General features: G+C 38.8%; 1 protein-coding gene across 1 annotated transcript; it reads left to right on the top strand.

Moving 5' to 3' along the window:
• Window positions 1–6419: 6419 nt before the first annotated feature.
• LOC109038521 (uncharacterized) lies at window positions 6420–19835 on the top strand. Its single transcript, XM_019053594.2, has 3 exons — window positions 6420–6656; window positions 16655–16995; window positions 17554–19835. The coding sequence occupies exon 3, from the start codon at window positions 17655–17657 to the stop codon at window positions 18015–18017; it is 363 nt and encodes a 120-aa protein (XP_018909139.2). The 5' UTR covers window positions 6420–6656; window positions 16655–16995; window positions 17554–17654; the 3' UTR covers window positions 18018–19835.
• Window positions 19836–25159: the final 5324 nt, after the last annotated feature.

The raw sequence follows: 25159 nt of genomic DNA, 5'->3' as shown, positions 1-25159 counted from the left end.
GCACTTCGCATTGCATTTTGTGCAATGCGAGAAGTGTTCATGCAGTCTTGTAGGCGCTAATATGCCCTGACGCCGACCGCACTGTTTGGCGCAATGGTTGAAGTATTCTTACTGTTTCGCAGGCGCCAATGGTGTCTAACTTAAATGGTAATAAACTTGTGGAAAGTTGAAAAGTTTATCTTGACTGGATGGCTCCCACACTGTACATATATGCATACTTATATAATAGATATTTCTAAGGAATCTCATAATTAATTCGGGGAATTTGGTAACTTATGAAGATTCATGCGATGATTTTCCTTTGCACGGCAGTATATAATTTGGCGTATCTATGCTGAAAGGAACTATGTTAAACATAAACCCTATGGACATAGTTCCTTTTAGCATAAATACCTCCAATTCATCTGAAAAAGAGCTTGTTCAGAGGCCTGCCTTATAACGTCTGAGAAAGTGGCGGAATGCTTTGCTTTGATACATGATGCACGGACTGTCCTGAACATGCTGAAATGAGACCCTTTTGGGCTCACGACGAGATAATTAAAACTCGCCTCGATTTCAATGCATACCTGCTTTGCTTAAAAGGCGCAAGCTTATCCATGCTTCATTGAAAATTTGTCTGAAGAGCTGTTTGGATAATTGCACCATACATTTCGTGCGATTAGGAACCACTATGCCTGGCTTATCACAAAAACAAAATATGTGCCATCGGTTTACATTCGCAGATATTGTCGATTCCAGGAACTGCATTTCCAAGATTGAAAAATTGACTCGCTTAATTTCCTCTCTATTCTAATAAAATCATTTTTAAGACGGTCGTTAGGCTTTAGTGAGGAAGGGGAGTTCAAATTCCGTAATTGGGAAATTCCCGTAAGTGGAATCCCGTCCGTAAGTGGTTTGAGTGAGGTTTCTATTTTTAAAATTCTTAATAATACCGTGGTTTTTCCGTTTGAGATTTCGCTGGCCGCAAGGCGGGCTTTTGGAGGCGAGCAGCGCCCCGGGGGTTGGGCCGAATAGTGGCCAGAGGACGGACCCCCTAGTTTTGAAGGAAAGTACGTGAGTTATTTTCGTCCGAACTTTGTCCGATTTTTGGGATCAGAAGAAAAATCAGTGAAATTTTCAGTTAGAACTACCTGAATGCTCTCCGTAAAAATGCAGTTTGCGAGGAGCAATTTGGCACGGTTAGTTTGTAGATACGTTCTTTCATGAGAGAATTGATGATAGGTATATTTTCACGGACAAGGCAGGAATAGTGGTTTCTCATTGCCAAATGTAGTCATAATACGTGACGAGAGCGTTTAATAAATGGATTGCATCTTGCGAAAAGGACCCAAAAGCATTCTAATGGTGCTAAGATGGTGAATTTTTATTTACCATGCAAATATAAACTGATCATCTGAACGATTGTCATCTCTATTCCCGATAAACTAAAAATTCAAGACGAAAATTACTTTTGGTAAATTTTATTATTTGCATGATTTCAGTAATTTTGTCGCGAAGAAAGTAAGTTGCACAATCCTAGAAACACTGAAATGCTCTTGGTTCCTTTTGTTTGGTTTAACCATAGAGAACCATAAACCAAAGAGACATATCCCAGGATAATGAAGCACCGCGATCAGTTTTCCTTCAATTGAGTAAGTAGACAATATCCGCTCCGTCATGTTGAAATAGTTGTATCAGGGATTAAAATGGTTGTTTCGTTGAAGAGATGCAAACTACACAGACTTGCACTCCTTTGAGGGGGATGAGGATCCCTTTGACAGCCAAAATTCATCAAGCTTTCATATTAGGAGGTGAGAAATCCCCGAAGATTACCGATAATTGAAGTTGGAAAATTTTAGGACCAATTTTGTCATTGATCTGCGTTCTATGTTACGATTACGAATGTTAAAAGCCTTGCCTCGAAGTACCTACGTTATACTCCACCTGACGGATTTAATAAAACCACTATTTTTTTCTATGTGTTTGGTAAATGGATCGCATGTAGCAAAAATGAACCAGCGTAATTACAGTGTTTTAAAAATATTGCTTCTTCATAATTATCTAAAAAATTCGGAAGAGCAAATAGTTTTTTCTTCCCAATAAAAAATGTTCAATTTTAAAGAAAAATAACTGTGTAAATGTGAATACTGTTCATATATTATGTATTGTCAAAAGAAAAAAAAAAGTTGCACGACTTTGAAAACACTGTAATCGCGCTGGTTCCTATTTGCAAAATCCGATCCAAATAATATTGAATTAAGGATTCTCGTTTGAATTTCTGCAGTACTTTCCTACTATATGCGGGGGAACATACACCACCGGGGATGTAAGGAATCTTCAAGAAAGTATAAGTGCCCTTTCCTTACTTATTATTAACTCTCTAGTCATCCATGATCACCTTCTCTGACTGAAAATTTAGAGAAAGCAGAATGGACCAAAAAGGACACATTGTTGAAACATGTGTTTCTCCATTGTAATGACTCGAATCACCTAATTTTGTTTGATTTTTTAAAAAATAAAACTGACAAAATTATCAACTTTCACTTTTCTGCGAATATTTTTGAATAAATAAGGAAAACTATCGAAAAAAAAATTTTTTTGAAAAAAAAAGTTGGTTGATTTTTTTTGTGGAAAAAATAACAAAACATGTGTGAAGTCACAATTGGAGGTACGGAGGTATTCCTCGACCCTACCGATCGATATTTAATAGTTAAATGCACGGAAAAAAATTGGATGTTGATTTATCATTTACATTGTCAAAAAAATGTGCGACAAGTATCAGATGCTGATTTTACATTTAAAATTATCCTCACTAAACATTGAATTTGTTCATTCAACCGTGGTCGTAGTTAACATAGCATATTTTCTTTGTAAAATCAGCATTTATACTTGTCGCACATTTTTTCAACAGCGTAAATGCTAAAGCAACATTAGATATGTTTTCCGTGTAAGAATTCGCTCTTAAATTTTTTCATAAAGGAGAGTACACTCTCCTAGCATGCATATGCAAATTATACCCCTGCGAATGCAGGAAACCTTGGAGCAGGTCAAACTTCCGTTTCCTATCTACTCAGAATCCTCTCGGGCAAATTTCTGACGGATCTCACTTCTCAGCTTCAGACAAGGAAATCTACTCAACAGAGACCGAGCGAGAAGCAATCCGTCTACCTTCGGGACCCGGTTTTTCGTGGTAAGTCGCCGCTGGGGGGTTGAATAGGGGTGACGGGGGGAGGGATGTAAAAACTCGGGAACATTTTTCCCCGGTTAAGTTTCTAATCTCACCAGCTTGCGAAGCGGTTTCCCGCTGGGGGAAAGTATCACTGCAGGAACGACTAGTTTCGGGAGATATTAACGATCGATCATTACATGGAGAGATTGTTTTCTATTAAATCCGTCGCGTCGTCGAGTCAAACTTCCCACTCGCCAAAATAAATAAAATTAACGAAATTGATCATTAAAGTGAATCCGTATTGGGAGTGAACAACCATCGAGGCATTTTTTTAGAAAAATCAAACAAAAGCAGGAATTGCGATCCACTGCAGTGTAGAAATAGGTACTTTTTTTGACAATGTGTCCCTTTTGGTCAATTTTGCTATCTCTATTTTCCCAGTCAGAGCAGATGATCATGGATGATTAGAGAGGTATCATAATTGAGGCAGTTACCAAACTTCGCATACGTAAGAATACTTTTGACTACAATGTTGTACATTCTCAAAATAGAGTAATTCCCGAAAAGTTGTGACTTCACACACGTTTGGTTCTTTTTTCCAAAAGACAAATCAACTCACCTTTTTATCAAAAACACATTTTTTCGACACTTAACCTTATTTGTGCAAAAATATTCACAGAAAAGTCAGGGGTGGTATTTTGGTTGGTTCCATTTTTTAAAAAAATCAAACAAAAGCAGGGATTTCGATCCACTGCAATGAAGAAATACATTTTTTGACAAGGTGTCCCTTTCGGTCAATTCTGCTATCTCTATTTCCCCAATCGGAGAAAATGATCATGGATGATTAGAGAAGTATCACGAGTGCACGGAAAAAAAATTAAATGTTGATTTAGCATTTATACTGTTAGAAAGATGTCCGACAAGTTTCAAATGCTGATTTTACAATACAAAAATGCTAATATAACATTTTAATTTGTACGTTTTGCAGTGGGCGTAGTTACGTTAGCATTTGTTAAAATGTAAAATCAGCATTTGAAACTTATCGGGCATCTTTTTAACAGTATAAATGCTAAATCAACATTTAATTTCTTTCCGTGTGAGGCAGTTGCCGAACTTCGCATCTCTATGTAAGAATAATTTTGACTGGAATGTTATAAATTCCCAAAATAGAGTAATTTCCAAAAAAGTTCATATCATCTCAGTGTCTCGTTATCGGACTGCTTTCGTAGGAAAATAGAGGGGTTTCTCTACATCTTGCATGTCCTCCCTGGACTAATTGAACCGAAAGGCATCCGGCAACCATACACACCCTTATCAATTTTGCTCACCGATACCTAAGAAACTTTGTCGATATGCTTGATTGATGGCGTTCTCCGACCCCGCGGCTAGCCCGGCCGGCGTCTAGGTAAACTTGGATTGGAAAAATGATCAATCCTCAAAAACATAATGGAGACTTTTTTTCACCGAGCGGCCTGACGACCGAACACGGGGACACCTGATACTTTCTTAATCCACCCCGCCTCTATCCAGCCACGCTCACCCCGGCGCACAGTAGATCCAGTCGATAGAAGAGGTCGGACATTGAATTTTTAACTAAACCTGCCAATTTTGATATTTATTTCGTCAAATTTAAAATTTTAAGCGGTGCTTTGGAAAGAAAATTTTATGATTAAACCAATATAACCACCTGTAATCATCTTGTATAAACAGAGTTTCAAGCTTTTAAAGTTCCCACGTTTTGTACGGCCTCTATAGAGGCCGACAATAGAGGAGAAAAAACTATGGTTATAATTACCATATTAGTGGTGTTCAATAGGCACTCTTAATTAGTAGTGGCCATAGTGATATTTTTACCGGAGCAATCGTAATTTTACAAGTGTGCGGTAGTAAAATTACCATTTAATGGTAAAAATATCTCTATTATTGGTTATGGCAACTACTAATTAAGAGTTCATACTGAACACCACTAATATGGTAATTATAACCATAATTTTTTCTCAGTATATCTTATGACTCGATCCGTGTGCGGCGCGGTGGTGCGCAGCGTCGTGCTAAGGAAGAACATCGTATGAAACTCTGTTCAGTGCCAAGTTTCCTATGTGATAACTCACGGATTTTCCAGGGGAACTCGAGAATATTTTCCGTCCAATTTTTCGGAGAATTGCCTCCCTCATGTGATCTAAAGAATCGGAAAATTTCAAGGAGAACAATTCATTATTTTTCTCAAAAATGAATATATCAAGAGGTGAAATATGGCAACGTGAGAATTTTCATCGGGCATTTTTCCTTAGCATGGCAGTGCAATAGAATGCAGATTTGGAAATTTGGAGCAATGGGACGTCACTAAGCAGAACGGATCTATTTTTAGAGATAATGGAGATGTTGCACGTGTGAGGAATTTACGATCTGACCATTGATTCTTATGTAAAAGCTCGCGAGAAACACGATGGTGCCACTGGTTTTATCTAAAATCAACCCCCGAGCTCAAAAAAAGCTCTCAAGTTGAGGCCAAAATAGAGGGGATATCCCACGCTATTCTGAGAGTCCACCTCTCCATCAAGACAAACTCTCCATGCAAAGATAGGGAGCAAATATATTGACAGGGCTGACACTTTAATTGGGGACTCTAAAACTGAAAACACGGCAGCGAATACCTTGACAGGGCTGCCACTTTATTTGGGGACTCTGAAACTGAAAACACGGCAGCAAATACCTTGACAGGGCTGCCACTTTATTTGGGGACTCTAAAACTGAAAACAAGGCAGCAAATACCTTGACAGGGCTGCCACTTTATTTGGGGACTCTAAAACTGAAAACACGGCAGCCCTGTCAATGTATTTGCTCCCTATCTTTCCATGGAGAGTTTGTCTTGATGTAGAGGTGGACTCTCAGGATAGCGTGGGATATCCCCTCCATTTTGGCCTCTACTTGAGAGCTATTTGTGAGCTTTGAAGTTGATATCAGAAAAAACCAGTGGCACCATCGTCTTTCTCCCAAACTTTTACATAAGAATCAATTGTCAAATCGCAAATTTCTCACACATGCAACATCTCCATTCATATTCCACGACAAGTTGGCACCGGAGGAAAAAGAGAAACCCTACATGTCATCGTTAATCCAATTGGATCACACTTTTTTCGATCACACCAAACACCAAAAACTCTTGAAATGTCGAGCGTAGCCTCCGCTTGAACTTGATGGTTCATGAGTTGTTCGCACCCTCGCGGATCGATGATTGAACGGCTGTATGGTAGGAAACACTCCATATGAGTGCGGCAGTTTCGTGGACAACATCCTAGTCCAGACTTTTTCCGTGCGTCCTTCTGGCAAGTTTTTTTGCCGGTCGCTGTTTCAAGGCGAAATTTTTTCGTTTCGTTGCTGTATTTTCACCCCTCCCGTCTTTCTTGTGGGAAGTTTTTGGCGCAGAAGAGATCGTCTTGCGAGGCTCCCGTCAGCTTTTTCTTGTTCCAGCAACTCGTCATCCAATTGCTTTAAGTTTGTAGCAAAGGTACGTTTCAAATTTCTCACTAGCTCGAATAGAATAGAATAGACAAATTTACCTAGAATCAGCCTGACTGCATTTATATGGCTACGGTGCAGAATCACGAATCTCCATAGCAGAGTTTCAAAATTTCCGTTCCTGATTTACCTTTTAGAAGAGGGCCAGGCCTGCTTTACGGATTAAAATCTGTACAGAATTTTTTTCCGGCAATGAAGTAAAATTAAGGAAGTTTTCAAGCAATTGCAGTAAAACCACATATCTCCGTTTGCGACGTGACAGACTTCCTGTCATTCCATATCGATTTTATTGAAAACTAGTCGGTGCAATGGAGATGTTGCATGTGTGAGGAATTTGCGATTTGACTGTTGATTCTAATGTAAAAGTTCGTGAGAAACACGATGGTGCCACTGGTTTTCTCTGAAATCAACTCCCAAGCTCAAATAAAAGGTCTCAATTTGAGGTCAAAATGGAGGGGATATCCCACCTTACCTTGAGAGTCCACCTCTCCTCTACATCAAAACAAACTCTCCATGCAAAATAGGGCGTAAATACATTGACAGGGCTGCCACTTTATTTGGGGACTCCAAAACTGAAAACACGGCAACCCTGCTAATGTATTTGCTCCCTATCTTTGCATGGAAAGTTTGTTTTGATGTAGAGGTGGACTCTCAGGGTAGGGTGGGATATCCCCTCTATTTTGGCCTCAACTTGAGAGCTTTTTTTGAGCTTGGGAGTTGATTTCAGAGAAAACCAGTGAGATCGTCGTATTTTTCACGAACTTTTACATAAGAATCAATGGTCAAATCGCAAATTCCTCACACATGCAACATCTCCATTCCCCTGAAAATTGCCTCGATTTTCCTGCTCTTTTAACAGAATTTTCTACATAAATTTCGAGCTGTAAAGATTATTTTTTTTTCTCTCCAAAAAAATAAGATAAGAGCAGAAACGTGGTAACACGGCAATAGAGATGCGTGGTTTCGCACTTTAGCCATCGATAATTCTTTTCCGATACGTGTTTACATGATTAGTTCGCTAATGGTCTTTCTGAGTTTATACTTGTTTCCAATTGCGATTCGTGTTTTCAGATTGTATCCACGATTCTCAATTTCACGTATTTCTGCCTTCAATTTCTGCCAAACGGAACTATCTACAGTAAGACATGAGCCCTGAGACCCATGAGAATATATGCATGACAGGGCGCACTTCGTAATGCACATAGTTTCGTTTGATAGAAATACGTCCAATTATCCGCGATACCTCCAATCCCAACAACTGCGGATAATGGAAACTTTACTGTAATTCATCGTTCCTCCCACGAAAGAACGTAACTACATTTCAATGTTGCCAAATTGACTCTAGAAAATTTCATTTTTACCAGGAGAATATTGAGCATTACTAACTGAAAATTTCAATTATTTTTCCTCCGATCTCATGTGAAAATCGGACAATTGTTGGACAAAAATCGCACGTGTACCCTCATGTGAAAAACATGAATTTCCTATGTCAATTTAACAACCTTGGAATGGAGTTGCGTTTCTTTGTTCAGGAAACGACAAATTCCAACATCGAACCCTGCGGGCTGATTATTGAAATTCATAGACAAGGCTACAGACAAAGAAGACACAGGGATTATGGAGCGAACCTCTTGGTTGAAATGGGTGGCTCCTACAGACTAAGGGCGAAAATGATGGACTAACTATCGGGTCCCTCGTGGGTTGCCGTTACTTCATCTATTACCTGCCGCCTTTGTCCATCGCAACCACCTGCTTCCACCAATAGTATCCCTTCGTATCTCTTTTGTATTATTTGTCTATAGCTTTGTCTATCAATTTCAATAATCGGCCCGCAGGTTTTCCAGAAAGGCATTAAAAATTGGGCCCTAAGAAGCAACGTAGACAGATGTAGCGGATGAAACACCGGGATAGATACGGTTGCGTGGCGTGAATTGCGATATATCGATTGTCATGCCGTTTAAACCTATGGAAAACGATCGATAAACAGGGCGTTCGAAGCGAGCACCTTAATAATTGATTCTTACCATAGCTTCAAATAGGAAAATATCGATTTATATCGAATCATGCCACGCTACTGGTGAGATGAATGAATTTGATGAGCGGACGACTGAGTGCCGAGAGGAGTGGATTAATTTGTGCAAGGGGCAAGCAAGCAATCCGCTCTACCTAGTGGTCAACACCCACAAACCACAGCACAAGCGGCAATGGACCACTAGACAAGGTACGAATTTAAGCAATCTGATACATGTTTCTTAACCAGAATTTCACGTAAAACACGATTCGCGCAACGAAAATTACTGAAACTAACTCCTAACGAAGATATTATCGTTTTTATTTCACATTGGTCACGAGGAATTTGAACTGCCCGCTCTCAAGAAACTCAAAGCTCTACGTGAGTCAAATCGCTCACTACAACGGTTTCAGAAAGCTTCTCAATCGCGCAATGTTCATTTTCCACCATGTGTTGTTCAAACTATAGGTAAGCAATTTGCTATAGCTGAGCCAAAGCGTCAAGATTGAGGTTGCCAGATTTTTATACAGCAGAGACTGTCATAATAACATTCAGCGGGCGATGTGAATCACGTAGAGAATTGAGTTTTCATGAGCGGGTGGTTTGAATTCACGTATCAAGAATCGTTAAATATCTTCGGAATGAGTTGAATTCGGTAATTTTCGTTGTACGCGTCGTATTCTACGTGAAATTTTAGTTACGAATCATGTATCAGAATGCTGGAATTCGTACCTTGTCTAGTGGTCCATTGGCGAAGGAGCGCAACCCAGAAAAATGAACGTATTCTTGCCAAAAGGACCTATGTCTCGCGCAAACCCCATGCACATGGTTCCTTTTAGCATAAATACGTCCAAATGGAATCGGTGCAGCGGTTAGACCACTGAAATTAAAGGGTTTGCGTCCAGCGCTCAGCCCTCTTTGGTCTCCTCGGCGAAATTAATTAGATATGAAGGGCTGGGTTGTAAAATATTGAGGTTTCGCATTAATTTCTTTTCTTTCCTTTGCGTGCACCGCAATCCAAGTTTCTTTGAGGCGTTTTAATTATTTTGCACATAAAATATTTCTATGGACCGTATTAGCCTCCGGAAAATTCAGTAGTCTTCCCAGGTTCCTAGATAGACGCTTTTCTCCCGATGGAAAATTTCCCACTTTAGTGAGGCCTGAAATGATTGATTCGATTGTAAAATTAATGACGCGTATTTATACAATAGTCGCATGTACCTTCCTCAGAGAGAATTGGACCACATTTTACAAGAAGGAACTTGTCTTTCTGGCTCATTCATAAAATCACTTATGTGTGTAGGGAAACTAGTGGTACATACACTATTTCTGAAATGAGCCGAAAATAGTAGTTCCTTATTCTAAAATTATGTGGAAAATAATTAAGTGGTAAAATACAAGAGTGGTGAATTCTTGAGGCTTTTGAGCCCTGAACATGACAGATCTAACGTTCATGAAGCTCATTATCAGGGTTTCAGAACATTTTGTCAACGATTTTTTGTCCGCGCACCTTTTTTGTCCAGTAGTTTACGCCCACACGTAAAATAAGCAACAGTGACTTGGTCCAAGCGTTATATTTTAATGCGTATATAAAATTATACTAACAATATGGAAATGAGAAATTGAGAGAGAAGGAAGTGTTGTTACTTTTTAAATTGTCATTGGTGAATATTTGGTTTTATTTCTATCCTTAAAATCTTCGATGTACAATATACCTTATATATGTATAGGTACTTTTTTAAATTTTTTCTTTACGAAATTATTACTTCATTTTGAAAACATTTATATTTTTAAAACGTGACAAATATTTTAAAACCTTTTCCAAGCGACATTAATCTCAATGAGCCGCAGTTGTGCCGTCAGAAACTGCAAAAATGAATAAAAGAGGGGAAAAAACCAAGGAGCACGCAATCTTAAGTTTCAACCCATTTGTACATCGACCTTTTAGAGTCAAATACGTCAAATTTTGAGCGTGTGGTTGCGCGTACACCTCGCTGCAGAACAATAAAAGCACAAAATATAAAATAAAAAAATAAAGTGCATTGGAAATCATTAAATTTGACACGGAACCACCAATATTTAAAACACACGCATTATATTATTATTCTCCTTTGATAAATTGATACATATTTTTCCCCATCAATTTAAATGAGAATAATCAATACAGAGTGTGCAAACATTTCAAAATCATGAGTTAAAAAATGCTGACTATGCGAGTATAAATATAAAAATGTACAGCCTAACAGAGCGGAGCTGCGGCGGCGTGCTGCCAGCGCGAGAGGCTCACTGGCGCCTACAAACCTAAGTAGATACTTCTCGCATTGCACAATGCTTGAAGTATCCACGTAGGTTTGAAGGCGCCAATGCGCGTTGCGCCTGAAGCAACTATTTCACAACAGAGGTGTTGTACAGTACTATACGCAATTGAACGTATGAAGAATGACAGGCTTCCTTTAAAAATACAGATCTTTCCTCGCAAAATAAATCAAGATACTTATCGTACACAGGAAAAATCTAAGGTTTAACCGTTTCAGGTATAATAAGGTGGGAATTTCTTAAAAAATAATTAAGTCCTGTTACACCAAAGAGGTGTAGAGAGTTTTAGTGAATTTTGTCTCATGGAATTGACGCTCCCCCATTTTTACCAAAACTCTCAACTATATATTATTCTCCGTTGGACCAAACAGACAAAACAAAAAAAAAAACAAGCAAACTCTCATTCTTCCAAGACATTATACATTTTCATCCAAAAACGTCGTGAGCAATTGTCGTTTGTATTTACATGTGGGCCAATTAACTTTGGGTCTCAACTGGCACGTGGACCAAAACTCTCGTGCCGAAAAAACGCGTGGACGTAAAGTACTGGAAAAAACAGGAGCGCGGCTATAACCCATTATCAGAACTACGTTCTTCAAACAGCGGACTTTACAACGCCAGTGCCAAAGTTCCTGTTTCATTTGGCACTCTTCTTTTTCAGGCAAAGTATTCACATACACCCTTAGTTTAGTTAGTTAGTGACTAAGATCAGAAGAAAAGAAGAAGTCATAGAATAAGGTGAAAAATTACTTTTAAAAAAAACTGAAAGACAGGGTTTTCATCCGTCACAGGATTTTAGCGGCTCTGGTGCTTGCACTAGAGCTGCTATTCCGGACGGTCCCAGCTGGGGAGTATCAATGCAGCATGTTACATTGTAGAGACCGCGCGTTGGTTGATGGGAATCGGCGCCATTTTCGGCTATGTTCCTTGTCATGACTTTATTTTATTGCATACTGTTTTATTGTTAGTCAATGCTATGTTGTGTATTGTATTTTTGGAATCATGGTGATACAGTCAATAATTCAAAACTTGTTTGTGCTTTTATCTCGTGATGGAAAAAATGTACTTTACGTTCAAAATTTGAAAATTTGAATTTTAAAGTTTTCGCGGTTAAGGAAGCTTTAACCACTGGGTTGGAGCTTCCTAGTTAATTACTCGATATCAGCTGATAGCAAACAAAGGTTACCAGGGAAACCGTAAACGTCTAACAATTATCGTGGCCATTGGGGCGATTATTGAAATGATATCGACTGTATGTCGCCGCTTACGACAGGACATAGCCCTATCTTAACTGTGTAATATATCGCAATTCGATATTGTTTTGATTTTTAAAAGGAGCAATTCATTCATACAGTTCCGATTAGTTTTGGCGAACGGGCCCTTAACCTACGGCACTCGGCTCATGGGAATTTTTTAACTTGTCCTGGACGGACTCGTCTGTAGCGCCTCGTTCTTCGTTGTGTGTGTGATTTCGTGAAGAAGTTTCTATGGCAATTTGCTTTTATTTGTGAGCTGTTTTTTCCATTCCGGGAACATATTTATTGAAAACGGCGACTTTTTCAACAGTCCTATTTTTATCTACAACATCTAAGTGGCCCTTCATAATCATTTAATTTTGGCCCCTGGCCAGAAAAAGGTTCGGAAATTGCAGTGATTTTGCCGAAAATGCTGAAGTAAGTAAATTTGGGCATTTTTTTTCCTTCTTCAAACTCTGTGGAGAAGCACTTCTCCTCCAGTACATCTATTTTTTTACTTATCTCTCGCAAGGTACATTTACAGAAGGTGTGTTCCAGTATTAACAGTTCAGATTCGTGGTTTTTTTATTATAACGCTTATTTCGGAAAGCAATTATTACATTGTTCAATTCTACTGACTTTCAACACTCGATTATACTCCCGGCAAATTCTGCAGCAGCGTTTCAAATGTTGACTCTAATGCTTCCAACAGCCATCCGATGTCTAAGGGTTTATCCCTAGATTTAGGGATTTTCCGGAATTTCCAGGGATTTAGGGATTTTTCAGGAAATCTAGGGATTTTTTTTTGATGAGGTAAAGTTACCAAAAATCAACTTTTTAACCTCAATTCTAGCTTCGACAATCAAAAACATTTTTTCATCTATATTTTGTAGGCCTTTTTGGCAACACTATTTTCCCCGCAAATAAGCCGGAAATTAAAACGATTGCGTCCTTCGATGTACTTGACATTCAACTGCATTCAACCTGTTAATAATAAGAAATCAACTAATATTCTTTCATTTTATTGGTCTGGATTAGCACTGCTTTCAGAGAGCGCCAAAATTCAAACGAGCCAATCAGATTTAAATATTGCAAATCGCTACATCGAATGACATCATGATTCTTCGTTAAAAATGGCGCTTTTTGCAAAATCTAGGGATTTTTTAAGTATATTTGAGCAAATCTGGGATTTAGGGATTTTTAGCGAAATCTAGGCATTTTTTTTCTTCCCCGCTAGGGATTTAATATCGGAAGACTGGCTTCCAGTATCGTAGCGTTGATCGTCGCTGATGTCGAAATGGAACCTAATGCCGGACTTACTGTAACACCTCCATTCCTCAATTCCGGTGAGGAATACGTCTCTACCCTTAACTCAATATAAATATACAAATTGATAAGTGAGTGCTTTAGTCTCCTGAAAACAGAATTGCGAAACTTAAAATTGGAGAAAAATGATGAGTAAATGAAAAAATGGAACCAATTGATGGGATATGTCGCATGCCATTCTGACACAAAATATGGCGTCTATCGAATCACCTTAACTAAATAAAATAACCAAATTTTCAACTCTCAAACTATCAACTATCAATTATCAAATTTCAAACTATCAAAATTTCCAACAATGACAAAAATGATTGTAATATACCTATAATGTAATGAAATATACACGCTCTAATCATTTAATTTGTATTACCTTTATGTTATGTACCTACATGTTATACTATTTTTATAATAAATTTTGCCAACATGCTTTTCAATTCAGTCTACAACATTTCATTCCGACGTGGCAATAATGATTTATAATGCCCCTAATCCATTAAAATGAATTACAATAGTAATGCCGCATTATAATGTCGTATTATACATCGCAACGATTCATGTCCTACTGATTATTGATTATTGTAAGATGAATTCTGTTTTCTCTGATTGTATGTTTCATACGTGCGAAGCAAGTACGGGTCACTAGAAACGTGGTTCGTACGGGTGGCTGATGAAATTGATCTTCGAATACCTTTTGATGAGCTAGGGAAATGGAACCATCTGCATCTCATGGACAATAAATAGTTGCCGTAATTAAGGTCATCCCGTGATTAAGGTGCCGTGATTTAAGTCATAAATTCTTCATCTAATTCTTGATTCATCTCCAAAATGTCTGCTAAAGCTTTCATGCGCTTCTCCTTGTATGCATGAATGAGCAAATTGGGTATCGAACAAGCGGACACTTTTTGAAAATTCAGATGATTCTGGACAATATCGTACAGAAGTCCACGAGCTGCAGATAGAACCATTACCTCTAGCTCATCAAAAGTTATTCGAAGATCATTCAACAACCTCTTTGACAAGTTGCAAAAACTTTTCGTTAACAATAGTGTCACACGGTACTAGGAATATTTACTATTTAACGAACCTTATATTTCCCTGACTCAGTCCTAAATTATAGAAGTATGCGTTACTTTTCCAGCAATCCAAAAAAACAATTATACAAAAAACCAATACCTACACTTTCAGATATAAAAATGCAAATTTTTTGCAGCCTCGCTAAACGACTTATCAACCAGAGATTTTTTAGGAAGCGGACCTCCAAAGAGCTTTCAAAATTAAAAGTATACAACAAGTGATAATGCCATGTATTCGCCATATCAAAGCCCAATACACATTTATACACCGGCTACGTAAATCTGCTAAGTTACAAAACATGAATCGACAGTTGTCGGATTGTACATCAATGACAAAATGTGTCTCGGCCCTCATTCTTGACTACAACTACTGCCCCCAGAGCCGCTCTCCGACGCCAATGCGTTGGAGCTTCCTGCTTGTTTTCTTGAGCAGCTGCAAAAATAAATATAGAATGGTAACCTGACCCAAGTTATCTTCACGTACCTCTATATCAACTCGGGTAGGACATTCACGGTATTTTTAGCTTAAAATTAGTGGCGGCTCAAAACTGTATGTTTTTTTTGTTTTGTTTTTTTTGAATGTGTATCCTTATTTGTCAATTTTTTATACACTGAATTAAAACATTGAGGATCCGTCCTAAGCTCCTTTGACTCAAAACCCTCCAGCTATCGTGATTGAAGTCCTTTCCTCTTGAAGACAATATCAAACGGGGCCGAGTTCATCAGAGAGGAACCAACCTACATTTTCGAAAAAATTGAGTTAAGAATGTTTTTAAGTTCCTCTAGTTGTATATATTCTCCTGCCAAAAATTCAAATTAAAAAAAAATTATTAGTTTGTGAAAAACTTTCATAAAGTTTACTTTCTACATTGAGTCTTACGGAGGAATAAAACTTCAAACCTCTTTTTCTCAATTTCATTTTGATGTGGGTTGGTGCCTTTCTGATAAACTCGGCGCAAGTGCGATATTTTAGCTGACTTTTTGATCGCATCCCCCTCACCGTATAAACTAACATCTCATCCCCTCGTTTTGAGTTACGTAACCCTGGCTCCTGGCTTGATGCCTCTCTTCCAATTGAATTAGTGAGTTGGAAAAAACACCAACTCGGGTTTTTTTCGATTTTCACTTTTTTAATGTTTAGTAACACTTATGGATAGAAGCATCTGCACGCAAAGGAAGTCTCAAAATTGCAATAGGAAGTGCTCGGAACAGCGACGGGAAGAGGGGAAAATCGAAGTATTTCATTGGAAATACCATTTTTTGGCCATTTCAAGGGAAACGGGCGACTATTCGATTTTGCGGTTTTCTTTTTTCGGTTTTCTTTTTTCGGTTCAGTATACCTTGTACCAACAAATTATATAAATATTCAAGCGTTATTCAGGTCGAAAAATATAAATTTTTCAGGGCAGACTAAGAAAAATCAGTATCTGAAAGTCGGTGAGAACAAAAACACACCAACTCGGAAATTTTGAAACGCTTAATTCTCTGTCATCAAACATGGTGTATTGATTTCAACTTGGTGCTTTACAAAGTCTCTAAGTACTTGTCCTTTGGCACCAAAAAGGTTCTTCTTGAATTAACTTCTTCGCCCGCTGCGCAGTTTCAGGTGTTTCCTGAACAATTTTTTTTTTTCCGAGTTGGTGTGTTTTCGAACTCACTGATTCAATTTGATTGCATTTTGCAAAAAGGAACCACTAGCATTGCAATGTTGCTAAGATTGTGCAACTTCTTTTGTCTTGGAGGAAAAATCTGATTATCCATTAATAGTTTCTATTTTACTTGCTAAAAACTGTGAATTTAAGACAAAAATTACCATCCAAATTTTCATAGTTTTTCACGATTTCCGCAATTTTATTGCAAAAGATGAAGTTGCACAATGTTTGCATCATTGCAATGCTAGTGGTTCCTTTTTGCAAAATGTAATCCAATTTATTCTGTACCCTCCCCATATAAATACTCTGGCTTGAACGTACTCTAGCTTAGTCGGTGCAATATCATGATCGTCACAGATCTTCTGATTTTGTTGCAGTTGATCTTGCGTGCGGTCGGCCTGAATGAGGACAGCACACCCTAGTCGTGGCCGGTGTGGATATGACCAAGAGGGGTAGGGTGGACGCCGGGAAGGAGAAACTCAAGTCGGAGGCGGCGGCGAAGGCGAAAGCGGGGGCGGGCGCCAACTTGGAGGAGGAGGAGGATGACAACGGGGGGTTCGGCGCTTGGCTGCGATCCGGCGAGGGCGTCACCTACATGCACATCTTCGTCCTCACCAACTCCTTCTTCGTTTTCCTCACCATGCTCTGGCCGCAGATCAGTCAGATGCTCAAGATCATGTTCCTCCCCACGGACAAGTAGACGTCCCACCTCCTCCTAGTAAGTCAACATTCGGATCTCTAGTGAACCTCAAGAATCATACCTTGGAAAAAAAACACATTGGATCTAGAGTCTAGACTCTTAACAACATCGACAAGAAAAAGGACTCTTGATTCAATCAGAATCTACCTTAAATCAGCCTCTTAATTAAAGCGGATTTCGTTTTGATTCAAGCAAAATTCCGATTGAATCAAGAGTATTTTTTCTTGTCAATGTTTTCAATGTATGAATGTAGTCTGGGTGCTGTGCGAGAATAGGTTATACATGCAAAACTTAAAAATGAAAATTAAAAATAGTTAATTTGGTTGTTATTATATTTCTAATTGGAGTTTTAAATGGAGAAAAGTAACGTTGCCAATTTGCTGGATCCGCCAATGTTTTATTTATCCAACTGCATGAGGATGGCTGAATTTTCAGGCGAAACGCTTGGGTCTTGTTTGTGAATTTTGAGCCTTGTTACCCGCTTTTTAAATTGATTTTTATTGTATATCTTGTCATGGGCTGCGGAGCATCTATTATTTCTCATATCTAACACAAAGACTTCCTCATTAATTTCAGACTGTGTGAATCCACACGGTGCGCACCACTGCAATTTAACCTGTGTAAACTCTCAGCCGAGAACTTGAATCAAGCACCGTCACGCCGAAAACCGCCCGAACATGGCTCTGACGGGGACTTTGCAAGGCCTCGTGATCCTGTTCTTCGTCGGGTGGTACACGATCGGCGTGTGGAAAGCGACGGACCAGCTCTTCAAGAACCAGTTCCAGAAGTACCTGGACTCCCAGACGACACTGCGAACCGACTTCAGCGCCGAGAAAACTTCGGGCCGGTTCCCGCGGAACGAGGACGATTCGACGGGCGCGGAAACCGGTGGACCGGATGACGTCACCGCTAAACCGGATGACGTCGACACCGCTCCGGATCCCGTTGATGATGACGAAGGGGTGTGCTATCTCGACGAATGGCCGAGAGAAGAGGGACCTGTTTTCAGTGAGAGCGATGCGTGGCATTATGAACTGTAGCGAATTCAACATTTGGACGCATTTATGCTAAAAGGAACTATGTGCATAGGGATGGCGTGTGACATAGTTCCTTTTGGCATAAATACGTCCGTTTCGTCGCCCGGCTGGCAATAGGCTACTTTTTGAGATGAGCCCAGAAAAGCATTGAATCGTATGGACGACAGGGTTCATTGCAGATTGTACTGCTGTGCTGAGGAAAAACGCCGTATGAACATTTGAGAGTTGCCAAATTTCCTCCGATAAATATGTACACTGGAAAAAAAACACATTGGATCTTGATTCCAGACTCTTGAAAACATTAACAAGAAAAAATACTCTTGACTCATCAGATTTAAGCTTAAATCAAAAGGAAATCCGTTCAAATTAAGAGGCTTGGTTCTTGATTTAAGCTTAGATCTGATTGAATCAAGATTATTTTTTCTTGTCGATGTTTTTAAGAGTCTGGACTCCAGGTCCAATAATGTGTTTTTTTCCGATGTATTTTTCAGAAAAGTTATCAAAATTTTTCATTTCAAATTTTTGGACTATTTAGATCAAATTACGAACGAAATTCTCTAAAAACTCGGAGGAAAAATGTTTTCAAATATTCCCGAAAATCCGTGATTTATCAAAGGAAATTTGGCAACGCCTGAGGGCTCATACGTTGTTCCTTAGCACGACAGTACAGTTACGCCTACATGTCTGGAGAGCGACGATTTGTGAAAGTTTTCAGAAACATATTCGAGTTTAGTGTCGAAGTTCGGCTCTATTTTGTAGTTTGCTCGATTTAAATGATACTTTTTTGAGAAGCCTCCCTTTAAGTATGAAGAAAAATCAACATTGAACAAAAATTCAACGTCATATCATAAATATTTACAAAGCTACATACAATTGAGTGAAATAAGTATTGATTTGCAATTTTTTCCAATTTTTAGCCTTGTCAAATTTATTAGTGTTAGGCTAACTGAAGAAGGCTTATTATTTCCATCGCCTGTGTATGAACTTAGATGTTGCGGTAAACTCTCTTTTATTGGGTTCTTAACTTTCTAAAAATTACTTTTAATTGTTTTCTAAATAAATTTGAATTTGCTTGACCACAATTTTTTTTCTTGTGTGCAAATACTGAGTTCTTGCAATGAAATAGAAAATGTAGTTCCCAAACTAGCATTCTTTGAACACTGTGAAACGGAAATCCCTCGACTTATGATAGGGAAAATATTCCTCTTTTCGTAAAAGTAGGAATAAGCAATCAAATTGAAAAATGGAAAAAGCAAGCTTAATTCGCCATGAGAGCGAAAAATTTTGAAGATTTCTGGATTGAAATGAATTTCAAAATTAAATGCAAAATAAGTTTTTTTTTTATTTTAGATCAAAATACCAATTTTTGAGAGCCCCCTGCAGAGCGCTTAAAGGACCTCTAAACACCCCCCTCCCCATGATTAGTGATTTGGGCAATATATTTTGAGCAATCTTAATATTAACTTTTCTCAAATATCAAAAATAACAGACAAGACACCTTAGCGAGTATTGATGACGGCGCAGAGATACAACTATTCGTACACCATGAATGTCCATGTTGCATTTTGCAAAATCGAAGGCGCGATAGCGCGAGGCGTGAACTTTCAATGCTTCGCTCTTTGTTGCCAATGAAGTGGAGTTCGCCACCATCTTCGTTTACTTTTTACAATGTTACATTATACTCTTATGTTGGTCTTATCAAATGCTCCCTTCCTCTCGTTTAGAGGATCATTGCCCAGCTAATGTTCAAAATTAGACTGTTGTCAACATGCGCTACATTTTATTCTCTGCAAATGTCATTTAAAATGCTCATGCAATAAACCGATTTTTCGTAGTTTCACTGATAAAATCGTGTCTAAAGTCAATGCTTGGCTAATTTTCACGACTTAAAACCTGATTTAAAAACGGGATGTCCATACACGGAGAAAAAAAGCTTCGTGCATGGGACCCGAAGTTGAGGTTATGTGGGTCTCTGAAGTTTTCTGATCGCGCATCCGAAAACTTGAGGTCGAGCTGCCGAAGTTCGGGTCAGACATCGAGGCTTTTCGGTATGTACCGGAGTACTTCAGATGTGTGACCCGAACCCTTCTGTATATATCGAAGTACTTCAGACGTCTGACCCGAGCTTCGGCAGCTGGACCTCAAGTTTTTAGATACGTGATCTGAAAACTTCAGAGATCCATATGACCTCAACTTTGCGTCCCACGAACGAAGTGTTTTTCTCCGTGTATAAGAAATCCTTTGATATCAATGTAATACCATCACAGAACCTCGATGAAAGAAAAATGAAGGAATATTTGTAGGTATGTCTAGAGGTCACGTAAAACAAACATGAAAAAGGTCTTGCTGCGATTAACTCTGGTAAATCCATCGATAAGTACTATAATCTCTGTCACCCTGTATTTCTGGACTGAGGAGCATAATCCTGCATTGACTACGAGGTAAGTGTAGTGCCATCTAGATTCAATCGCTTGAACTCGTTTCAGGCAGTTCAGACTAGCTTAGACTCGCTCCAGTAGGCTGCAGCACTTGCGGTGAATCACCGCGTTCTCTTGATTTGTTGTTTCTTACTTCCAACGAATTGAGGTGACTCGTTTCAAAGCTTGCTTGCGACCAATTTTGGATGTCGCAGGCAAATCAGGAGTTTTATCAAATGCCTAGGTAGATACTTAAATTTTCAGAATTTACGAGATTTTTTACGTTTTCACAAAGACCTCTCTAATTTTCAATATTTTGAGGCAAAAAATCCGTTAAAGTACAAACTGTCATTTTTTTTTCCCCAGTTCAAAAATGCTCCTCATAATTCTTCATCCGTCCAAATTGTGAAAACTTTTTACTTTACGAAATACTACATATTTTGAGATAAATTCGCATTAAAGGACTAGAAAAAACGTATTTATGATCGTACGGAGCAATTTTTTACAGGGAATTCTTCTCCACATGATCAGAGAATTATTTCATCCACAGTCAGCAAAATAATCAGAATTTTAGTCTAAATAAGAATATTTAACTTATTCGCCTAGGCATTCAACAAAACGCCTGATTTGACTAATTGCCTGCGACGGATATAAATTGATGTAAAAGGAACGCAGTCGAATTGATTTCCGTAAGTTTGTCAGTAGAAAGTCTAGGACGGTAAAATTATGATTTTATATACTTTATATATATAATATATATAAAGTCGCTTTACAACGCACTTCGGCGTTCTACGACACCCAAACGCCACATATGCCTGTCTTCCCAGAGGTTATCGGGCAACTGACACCGCAACATCTCTTCGTCAACGCCCTGCCGCCAACCCTTTACGGGACGCCCCCGTCGCCTCTTCCCAGGTGGTTACCCAATCCAAAACTTGTTTGGGCAACCTCTCCTCCGACATTCTTTGCACAGTTCCATACCAGCATAACTGCCTGGACATGACGTCGTGCACGATATTTTTCTCAACCTTCATCACCTGGCGAATTCTCTCATTACGGACACGGTCCCGTCTCGAAATGCCGGCAGATCGCCGCCAAAAATCCATTTCAGTTGCCCTCAACATTTCTTGCGTTCTTTTCGTCAAAGGCTATATACTTTATTCCTTTCGAAAAATGTTAAAATTAAAAAAAAAAACCTTAAATAGTGTTGGTGACAAACAACAGCCTCGTTTTAGTCCTTTTGTGAAGAAGAAACCTCCGGACAACTCTCCACGACATTTAATTCTTGCTATCGTCCCGTTATAAAATGATTTAATTGCCCCCACATGTCCTTTGCTAAAACCCCTTTTTTCCAAGGCTTCCCAAAGTTTCACTAACGGCACGCTGTCATAAGCTTTCTGAAGATCCACAAACACCAAGTGCAGCTCCTGGCTGACCGCCCTTTTCTTCTCGATGACCTGGGTAATGGTGGACAGATGGTCGACGGTAGACCTACCGGCTCTAAAACCAGCCTGTTCTTCGGCTTCCTGGCCGCTCCAAAACTCTTCGACCTTTGCCTTGAGAATTTTACCATAGACCTTGCTCAAGGTTCCTGTGACCGATATACCTCTGTAATTATCGCAATCTTGTTTACTACCTTTCTTATGACTGGGAGTAATCCAAGATTCCTTCCAATCCTTTGGTATTTCGGAACCATGCAAACAGTCTTGCATAAGTTTCCGAAGATGTTCAAATAGTTTACCGGTGCCATATTTTATCAACTCTGCCGGTATACCCCCGCAAAGCAAATAAAAAAGCAAATTATTGAGCAAAAATTAGAAATAATGCAATTCTGTTGATGCTGAGCCACGAGACAACACTGACTCAAACTCATTCAGGATCCGATCAATTGCCTCTTGTGCTATGAACTAATAATAACGGCTGGTTATGGCAAATGCCTTCAACATTTCGGGTAGGCAAAAGCACGCACCTACAATACGCGTGAAGTTGCTTATTCAGTTTCCTCCGAGATTACTTTACTTCTTCACGGTGTCTAACTGAACTGAGAATTTAAAGAAAGTAGTCTAATTCAAGACCGCTCTGACGTATTTCAGTTTCTAGATGCTAAACTCAGTTAAATCAAATGGACTGCACTGGGGGAAAAAAAACACATTGGATCTAAAGTCCAGACTCTTGAGAACATTGACAAGAAAAAGAACTCTTGATTCAATCAGATTTAAGCTTAAATCAAAAGGAAATCCGCTCAAATTAAGAGGCTTGGCTCTTGATTTGAGCTTAAATCTGATTGAATCAAGAGTATTTTATCTTGTCGATTTTTTTAAGAGTCTGGACTCAAGATCCGATGTGTTTTTTTTCCAGTGTGCATTTTGCGATGAAGGACTATAAATTCTGGCTCCTCTGGAAAAATACTTATGTGCATAGGGAAACTAATGGCACATACATTGTTTTTAAACTGGGCTAGAATTTATAGTTACAAATTACAAAATATGTCCGACAATGATTCATCACTCTACACAATGGTGAGATGAGAGGGTCAATCTGCGATATAATACCTAAGTGGAGTCTATTGTTGGTATCATTTGGGGCCATTGACACCGTCACGGTGAGGTGTATCGATTTCGGTTAATATAAAATGAGGTATAGTTTGCGCATCAACTGCTAAAACTGCGTATCATCGCGTGCAACGATGCATATGGCTGTCATTATTTTCAGTAAACAAAGAAAAAAAGGAACCAATCGACAGTTTTTCTTGGAATTTTCTTTTAATTATTTGAAGTTATTTTGGTTAGTTCGTTTTTAAAAAATAAAACATTATCAATTTTTAATGCTGCAATAAAGGTGCGATTTTTCGACTTCAGCCATCATGTTGAAATAAGATATCGGTTGCAAAATTTACTATAATGAGGCAACATTAATGAAGCTGACTCGGAGTGAAAAGTGAGATCAAATCAAACAAGTTTTAAACAATCAGTCCAGAAAGTAAAAAGTGTGCTTTGGCATAAAAGTTGAACTCTTCACTAGTATTTCTAGCTTTTCACTGCTGACTAGTATCAATGTGTAGCCTGATGAACGCGTTCGAGATGAAAGAAATGTGGAAAATTCACTGCAAAATATGATGTAAAGCAACGTGTTTCGGTGTCATGAATTTGCCTACTCTCCGCTTTTGAAGGCGCTCCTTCAGTCTCATCGCCGCTTTCACTGTCACCAAGTTCATTTACTGTATTCACTGCGGAATCATCTCCTAAATCTCGATAGATACCACATTTAACGTTAGAAACAAGTAATACCTAGGGTTTATTTTAGTGTTTCTATAATTTTTATGGGCTTGTAACAAACATGCTCTAGAGCGAAAAGAGGAGTTGTTTTTTATTGAGAAAAGCGGTTCATCAAAATTAAAATTGTACAAAGAAAATTTTTCCACATGAAATGAGAAAAAGTCTACAACAAACAGACCCTTTGTTCCCCCCCCCCCAAAAAAAAACTTGTTTCTTCTTTCCGAACCTCCTACTTGTCATCAGACCAAAATTTCATTTTCACGTTCCTTTCAGACCTCGAAAGGCGAGGAAGGTTCCTCATGCTGAAATATTGATCCTACAGAACAAATTTTATCAAGACATTTTACAACAGCCGATTACCCGTTTCAGTCTGGACTGAGCAAGTGACAATCTCGATTTGAATAAACCAAAACACAACCCCTGCGATGGTGGCAGTTTCGCAGTTGCGAAAATTAGTCCATGAATTTGCCTTGACCAATAGGAGCATGCGCAACCCACCGAACTTTTTGGGCACCTCTCGAAGATACGATTCGGCAACAGGCATTCTCGATGTCAAAGGTCAAGTTTAGTCGCAAGCTGACCAATTTATGTTGAGCGGGAAGACGAGATAGGAGGTGATGCAGCATTGCGACATCCGACCAACGAATTAAATATTTCGTAAGCTCACCTTTGCGAGCGTTGATTGGCGGATTTTTCAAGAGAAGTGGCAACGAGGTGGATAAAGGACCGAGTCTTGACCTTGCGTTGATTTAAGCCATTGCGATGGATTTAGTAAGGATCTACGCAGTTTCAGAGGACCGAAAAATCGTGACATGCTCAAAAAAGTTCATGAAAATTGAAGAATTAAGCGCAGAAAATATACATGTAGACTAAATTTTACATTAACCCTAGTCAGCAGAACAAGTTTTTTCCACTAGTTTGCCAATACCGGGTCAATTTGGACCCGTATTTAAAGTACATAGGATCTTCTTTTTTATTACTTTTTTTTATGCATGCACGTATTTTAAATGATGTTTTACATTGGGGAAACCTAGAATTAGACCTCTAGGTCTAATAATTTTTTTTCATTCCAAAGTTTAGATTAGCCAACATTCAACATATTCATGAAAACCGCAAATGGCTACCGTCGCGTCCGTCGTCTGGCCGTATTTGTTTTTTTTTTTGTTTTTTTTTTTGGTACCTCAGAAATACATAATTTTACAAATAATTTACAAGTCTTATCATTTAAATATCATTCATATCATATTAAGTCATTAATTCAAGATTCACTTCAATTAAGTATTTGCGTACCGAGACACGCCGGAATTACTAATAGGTATATAATCGGCCGGGGCGTCGGGCCGTATAGCACCTGACCATTTGATCCATTGTCTCAACCCCTGTTTGGCAGACTAGGGTTAAGGAGCCACTATTTCTGGTTCATCCGTCAAAACACCGATCTGCACCGGAGAAC

The sequence above is a fragment of the Bemisia tabaci genome, chromosome 6 (genome assembly GCF_918797505.1).
Source record: "Bemisia tabaci chromosome 6, PGI_BMITA_v3".
Lineage (NCBI taxonomy): Eukaryota > Metazoa > Arthropoda > Insecta > Hemiptera > Aleyrodidae > Bemisia > Bemisia tabaci.
The sequence above is the reverse complement of the archived record's forward strand: the minus strand, read 5'-3'. Positions and strand labels throughout refer to the sequence as shown.

Coding starts and splice junctions, on each gene's coding strand:
- LOC109038521 (XM_019053594.2), top strand. CDS start 17,655: ATGGCTCTGACGGGGACTTTGCAAGGCCTCGTGATCCTGTTCTTCGTC.